We start from the raw sequence: 7472 nt of genomic DNA on the forward strand, positions 1-7472 counted from the left end.
CCCCCCTCCCCCCCTCCCCCAGGTCCCTGGCACGGGGAGACCTCGGACTTGCTCTGTGTGAGTGAGTGTTGGGTGCACACCTGTACCTCAGCTGGGAGCATTTCTCAAGAGACCTGCCCGAGCCTCGAGCCACTCATGTGGACACATCCACCATTTTTAAACTTTTTAAGGACGGTGCTGCGCTCTCTCTGGGATTTTTAGACGTTTCCCTTTTTGTGTCACTCTTCTGCCTCCCCATTTCACCCAGCCATTGCTCTAGTTTCTCTCTCTCTCTCCCCCCCCCCTCCCCCCCTTGTTATAATAGGGGGCCTGAACAGATCTGATATTTTTAAGTGCCAGGAGAAGCTGCCCTGGAGCTGTGTCCATCTGCCTGAGTGAACAGGTCCATCTTTCTTTCCTTGTGGCTGTTGGATGTGATGGAACTCATGTTTGCGGAGTGGGAGGACGGGGAAAGGTTTTCATTTGAAGACTCTGACCGCTTTGAGGAGGACTCTCTTTGTTCCTTCATCTCGGAGGCCGAGAGCCTTTGCCAGAACTGGAGAGGATGGAGGAAGCAGTCAGCTGGACCCAACTCACCCACTGTCAAAATGAAAGGTGAGATCACTGGGTTGTATTGAGGGTTATGGTATGCTTGGGGATGAAACTTCTGGGATGGCTGCACATGGGAGGATGTGAAGATATGCTGGGACCATCGAAAGTACAAGCAAAATTCAGGTGCTTTGTCAGGGTGGTTCAGGACAAGTGCTTGAAATTTTGCAGAAGATGTGCATGAGGTTGCTGGTTGACAAAAGTTCAGTTTGCTTTTTAATATTCTTCTTGGAGTCTTCAAAAACAGGTTGATATGAGCAAGGTACAGACTTAAGTGGGAATAATTGCTCACTGCCTCCCAGTTGTATTTGAATAAATTGTTGTTTGGCATGGTCTAATTACAACAGTGCTACTAATGAAGAAGCTTGTAAGCTTGCCCTGTGTTTCTATAAGCGACTCTGTTTTCCTTGTTAGTTTTTTATTGCACTTGATTCTACTAGTGTTTGTAGCAGTTTCACCTGTAGTTATAGAAATGGAGGTGGCCTGGAGTCCTGTTGCAAGATGCAGCAGTGTTTCAGCTCTGTTCCAAGGTTGATTTTATTTGTGCCCTGTTGACAGTTACCCCTTCTGAGTCTGAGACAGTTTTGGATGTTGATACCATATGTTGGACTATTTTCAAATAATAATCTGCTAACTTTTAATCTGAATTGACTCTTGTTTGTTTGAACCATGGTGTCTCCACACTTCTCAAGTAACTTTACAACAAAACTTGGGAATAACCAGGTGTAAAGTTAACAGAGCTTGTTCCCTCCAAAGCTCTATCTCTCTTGATACTAACCTGCACAATCCTTACTTACTTTTCTGTGACTGCACCTCTCTTCTGACCTATAATACTTCCTGCTTTTTCCAAACCTAGGCCTTTCTTGAACAGCAAATGATGCTTGTAAGGAGTTGTTGTGATATGGTAGTTTTTTGATGTGTATGGATGTCCAGTTGGCATTAAGTTAGGACTAGAAAATGCATTTTATTAGAGCCTTGTCCTTCCCATAGTAGCGTAATATATATATTTTTTTTCTCTGTTTAATGAACTTGAGCCCTGGCATTGGTCCAGGATATTTACCTTTTGTGTGTCACTGCTGAATGTCTCGGAGCTACAAACAATACTGGGAAAGAAGGGTATAATGGGGAAGAAAAAGGACTTGGACTAAATGAAATTGTTAGCTGAAATGCTGTTTTGGGGGAATTACTTCCATGACAGGTTGATTTCAGCATTGAACACTCCACTTAATCCTATGTAAAATGTAGCAGCATTTTCTGTCAAAGCTGTCTCTTGCTGATCAATATCTTAAGATGTAGGAACAAGGGCTTGCCTCAAAGGAGCATATATACTATGAGGCTCTCTTATTCCAGCATGTCTTACTTCGAACACTGTTACCCACATTAGCACTCCTGAAGCGATTGTTGCTGGAGGTGTAAAAACATATCAATATGGAGACAGATCTCTAGTTTAGCAGAGAGAGGTGTGTGAGACTTCCTGCATAGGACTGTGGGACAGATTGAGATTTGAAAAGGTTGCGATACTCTTCTGAACTTAGCCTGTGAGTTGTCAAAATGAGACGCATTCAGCTGTCCTCGAAATATAACTGTGCTGCTGGACTCCACTGAACTGCTTCCTTGGCTCTTTGGTGAGGCTTGAATGTGTGCCCATGGGCTCTGCCAGATTACTTTGGCATGGTTACTTTAGCTCAGTCAGAAGGAAATGTCTGTATCACTTGAACATCATCCACTTGCTGCAACAAAGTAAGAAATCACTGTCAGTAAACTATGCATATCTTTCTTGGTCTCCTTTCTACGTCAAGCAATGAAATTGTTAACAGTGTTTAAATTATCACCGTTATATTAACCAGATGAATGGGACAGGACACGCCTTGGAATAATTGTTCCAGGTTCTCTGCAAACCTGTGTGCACAGCTTTAGCTATACTTGGCTCACATTTTTTAGACTTTATTTGCAGCCATAACTACCAGAAACTTTTATTTTTCTTTCTCTAAAAGAAAGCTGGTCTTTCACAGAACAGGACAGCAATTTGAAAGAGAGGTATGTCTGGTTCATGGCTGTGTACTGGCTTTTCCTAAATTGTGGTCAGGGTTAATTTATAAAGTGCATGCAAAGAGATTTTACTTTATAGGTATAATTCATGAAGTGTGTATTTTGCAAAACTGAAATTCTTGTGAACATTTAAATAAAGCAGTATTTAAAAAAATGGCAGACTGCACTAGTTTTCTTTTTCATATGTAGAATCAATAGCATGATATTTAAATGTATTTTTGTCTAATGGGATTTTTTGTAGCTATTGCTGAGTCTACACTGCAGCTCAATTCATGTGTACTTGTATTAGTTTTTTGGGGGAGTTTCAGTATAAACTTGCACTGTAGCCAAAACCGTTTGAGAAGTAGTTTTTTTGGCAATGATGAACGTTTTTACTTTTTAAAAGACTGATCTTGTTTTTGTTACTTTAGTTGATTAAGTTGTTTCTAACACCCTCACTTTTAGCACATCAGGTCAAATTAATTCTTATATCTAATGTTTGGTAATTGCTTATTTGTAATATTGATCCAGTAGCTTTCAGATTTTCTACTTGGAATGAGAAGGAACCACCTTATAAAAACAACTGAAGAGTGGAAAATTATATGAGTTAGCCACACTTTGATGGAAGCACACTATGCAGTGATCTTTCCACCTTCCAGCAATATGTTGGATTCCATCAAACCAAGTCCTTACAAGGGTTTACAATGCTAAGTCCTCTCCTTCCCACATAAATATCAAAGGATATTTGAGTCTGCCCATTAGCCAGCCTCCTATTTTAATGCCTGAACCCATTTGCACTTCTAGGCTTCCAGATAATGTTTTGTTACCCAAAAAGCACAATGAAAACCTGGAGGATCTTGTAACTCTTCCAAACTAGTAAAAATGAAATTAAAATGTTCAGTCCCTGTTGAAAGTAGATTCTAAGGTTTTTAGCATAAAAACATTAGGCAGATTCTTTTGTGAAATAAGTTTAAAGGGGGAGGAGGAAGAGTCACAAGCCCACTCTGCTGGATTTTTCAGGGAAAAAACGTTTTTCATATTCAGTCTTTCCACCCCCAGTCTCTCCCGTCTCCACGTTTATCAAGGACAAATGTTTACCAAACACTTATCAAGCTGCCAGGAATACTGCAGAACTGCTAAGTAGTGTGTTCACAATTTTTTTTTTTGCTCAGTTTAGTATCTACATGTTCACACCAGCTACTGCTGAATGTGTGGTAAGGACACAAAACTGTTTAGTGTTAAAACTGTATTTGTAACAGGCAACTTATGTGAAAAGAACTTATTTTTTTATTGTCAACTTGAACACTAGTAAGTGGCTAAAGCATGCAGTGAGGAATTGTGGCAGCAGGTGGTCACCCAGAAAACATTCTCATTGGCTATAGATAGCTTGTGGCAAGTTGGTAGGACTTCTTTGAAGGACTATAAATTATAATGTACTGTGTCATTTGTTCTGAAGCCCCTGGGAATTCTTACTGTATTAAATTGTGTGTAATGCTTGGTAAAAGACAAATTTGAGAGAGGCAAAGACAGAACATTGAAGAATTCTGGAAAGTTTGGCAGAGAGACAATGAAGAGGAATAAAGTTTATTGCAAAGATGTTATGCAAGACGTATCTAAATTTCTGAAATAGTGACTAATTTTCATGCTTTAAAAAGGACAAAGAATAAATAGGCTTGACAACCAACACCTTGTTCTCCCTGCGCTGCCTATAGAATGCAAAGGATGTTAAAGTTAATCACAGAATAAACTCCTGCAACAGCAACTTATAGAGCATACTTGTTCAATCCTTTATGTTCTTCTCTCCAGACTTGAGAGATGACATCGATAGTACCATGTATCCAAGGCAGTATTTGGCTAGCCTGCATATTTCTGTGTGTTACATGGCCCAAACTCCCTTACTGTAGTTTGTCATGTTGCAGGTTGAAGGCTTAATGCAAGTAATCCAGTCTTTATATGTATAGGACATACAAGTGAACAACACACTTGTTCAATTGTTATGTGGTTAAACATTTTCCAACACTTGAAAAATCTGTTTTTGCCAAAACACAACTGCAAAACGCTATATTATATCACTGCTTCTAAATGTAGCCATGAGATAGCTATGTATATTTTAAAAAACAAAAAAAACAACCCAAAACACTCTGGTGCCAGTGAGCAAAAGTACCTATATTAAATACCTAGCTTAGGTCCTTTTCAAGGAAGTATAAAAATCTCTAAATATTGCAGAGAAGTACACTTCCATGATGATCAGAAGTGAGGTATCCACTGAGAACCACCAAAAGGGAATGTAAGGGGAGGACTTGGCTGCTTAGCAAGGTTAGATGTAGATGTCTGTAAACTGCTGGGGGGAAAAGGATCTCTCGTTTTGAACCTAATCCAGTGTGTTGTGGCTGGTGTAGGAGGTGGTCCTGGTTCTTCAAAAGCATCAAGGAATGTGAAAGTTAAGGGGGGAAAAAAGCTTGGATTACTGGAATAATTAGGATCAGGGAAGAAACTGCAAAGGGAAGCTGTGAAATCACTAGAACTGGCAACTGAGCAGACCAAATTCTAGTGACTCATTTATTGAGACTGGTCAGTTGTAATTAAAGCACCTTGCTTTGTTGCAGGAGTACAGAAGCAGTGTACAGTCCTCTTCCAAATCCAGTGTTTCAGGTTTATCATGAAAATTCTACCCAGTGATATCTCCAACTTTTTGATTTTTTTTCTCAAGATGAACCAAATAACTGATTAAAGCCTATTTGTGTGCCTCTACCTGGTTTCTACCCCCTTCCCTGAGTGTTGTTTATTTGCAGAGCTCTTGTGAGGCACTTTATTGTCTTTGTGTACTTCCCTCAAGAAAGAATACAGGAGAAAGAACATAAAGATTTATCAGGTACAGGCTTGTTTTTCCTGCCAACTGTATTTATACTGGTAACTAGAAATTCAGTAGTCTTAAATTTATGCTTCCCTTTCCTTCTCTAGGGTCCTGTGGGTATTTCTGGCCCCTGTTTCTGAATTTTTCTCACCTTTTATTTAGGGGCTTTCCTGGAATTTTTGGGGGGCTTCCTTTTAAATACTTGTTCCTGCTCCCCTGCACCTTGGATATTCTGATATTGCTGGAAGGCCACAGACCGTGCCATTGGCCTGAGATTTGAAGAGAACAATGGGGTTGTCCTTTAACTGAGTGCATATCTTTGTATAAATCTGTGTTGCTTTGCTTTCTCTTTCCTTTCTTTGCTTGTCCCCACCCTCTCAAAGCATTTCTTAATTTATTGAAAAACTTTGGTATGTATTTACCTTTGGATAACTTGTGTGTGTGAACTACTCTGAGGTAAACCCCAGTGAAGATTTAGGTGCTTTGGGTGTCTTTACACATGCTTGCAGGGGGGGGGGGAAGGGCATTTTAATTAAAGTGGCTCTCAGGAGCTGCTCTAATTAAAGCACCCTCAGTGTCTTTTGTGTATTCAGCATCCTGCACTTCAAGTGACAGTGGGGGCACTTTTAACTAAAGCTCATCAAGTGAGTTTTAATTAAAAGCACCCCGGCTCCATTTTTGAAGCGTGGGTACATACGTGTAATGCCGAGGCTCCTGGCATGTGTTAATTAGTACACTCCAGCAGACTCTATTAATTGAATCTGCTCCAATGTGTGCTAATTAGCATGAGTCAGAGCAGGCCTTGGGCACGTGTGTAGGTAGGTGCTGTTCAGTTTTACCCTAGGGTAAATCCTAGGTTGGATAGATTTATCTTGTAGTTAAATTACAGTCTGTTGCTTCTGCTTTGTTTTTACCTTAGGATAATTCAAGTACAATAAAATCATTTTTAGTGGTAAAAATAGTTGCCTGCACTCTTGACTGGAGTAGCAGGATAGAGTTAACTTTTGTCAGTTTGATTCTGTTGGGCCACAGCTGTGACTGGCTTGTGCTGCGAGTAGAGAGCAAGGAGAGATCAGTTATTTGGCTGTCACACCTACCAGAGGAGCTCATACCTGGAGGCTGTACCCATAGTACATCTCCAGCATGGCCAGTAAGAAAAGCAAGCTGGAACTAAGAAGGACATACTGCTTTTATGGTCACTGCTGAGAAAGGGCTATGGGCTGGAGCAGAAGAAAATGCTATCTTGTTGGGCAATTAAAAAGAAAAATAGGTGGAGAACCTGTAATTCATTCCCCAACTAAAATGCTGTGAGGGATTGTTAATTGTGGCTTGTTAGTTATTACATCTGCTACATCACTGAACCTCAGCATCTAGATTTTCTGGGCCTGGTCTCAAAAAGAGCAGACCTTCCCATAGTTGAGATGAATCTTTTGAGGTTTCTCAGGTACCTGCTGGTGATTTTTACATATCCATTGCTTTGTCTCCAAAAGTGTGATTGTTTGGCTTTGTATAACTTTCAGAGTTGGTCCACCTCCAAAATGGCAATAGCGTAACTCTTACAGGGTAGTGCTGTGTGCTTGCATTCTCTCTTGTTCAAATGTAATGGATATAATCTGTTTGCTCCAGGAATCAGTGGTCAGATGCAACATACTGTGACAATTTACAGCTTTGGGATTCGTATTCAGACTGAAGAATAGCAACAAAGCCATAAGTTAGTTATGTAAACTTAATTCAGGGAAACTTTATTGTCATACAAGCTGTCTTTCTCAAAATACTCTAGATCGGGGGTGGGCAAAATACGGTCCACGGGGGCCCCTAAAAATTTAGAAAATTAATGTTTATCTGCCCTTGGTTCCTGCCAAAAATGACCTGGCAGGGGCTTCTGGCCTGGGAACACATGGCTGCCCTGGAACCTCAGGGAAGGGGGGCAGGGAAGAAGCCTGGGAAAAAGTGGCCTGGGGAAAAGCAGAGTGTGGGTGGGGGGAAGGCGGCCTTTGCCTGC

General features: G+C 40.7%; 1 protein-coding gene across 3 annotated transcripts in view; it reads left to right on the forward strand.

Annotated features, from left to right (window-relative positions):
* The first annotated feature begins 11 nt into the window (after positions 1 to 11).
* The window catches only part of ZSWIM8 (zinc finger SWIM-type containing 8), a 92335-nt gene continuing 84874 nt past the window's right edge, over positions 12 to 7472 (forward strand). For all 3 annotated transcript variants that reach the window (XM_014523525.2, XM_014523532.2, XM_006016268.3), the window contains exon 1: positions 12 to 594. In XM_014523525.2, coding sequence (XP_014379011.1) covers positions 417 to 594 — 178 coding nt within the window. In that variant the 5' untranslated portion in view covers positions 12 to 416. The remainder of the gene's footprint in view (positions 595 to 7472) is intronic.

This window comes from Alligator sinensis, unplaced genomic scaffold, assembly GCF_000455745.1.
Source record: "Alligator sinensis unplaced genomic scaffold, ASM45574v1 scaffold109_1, whole genome shotgun sequence".
NCBI classification, from domain to species: domain Eukaryota; kingdom Metazoa; phylum Chordata; order Crocodylia; family Alligatoridae; genus Alligator; species Alligator sinensis.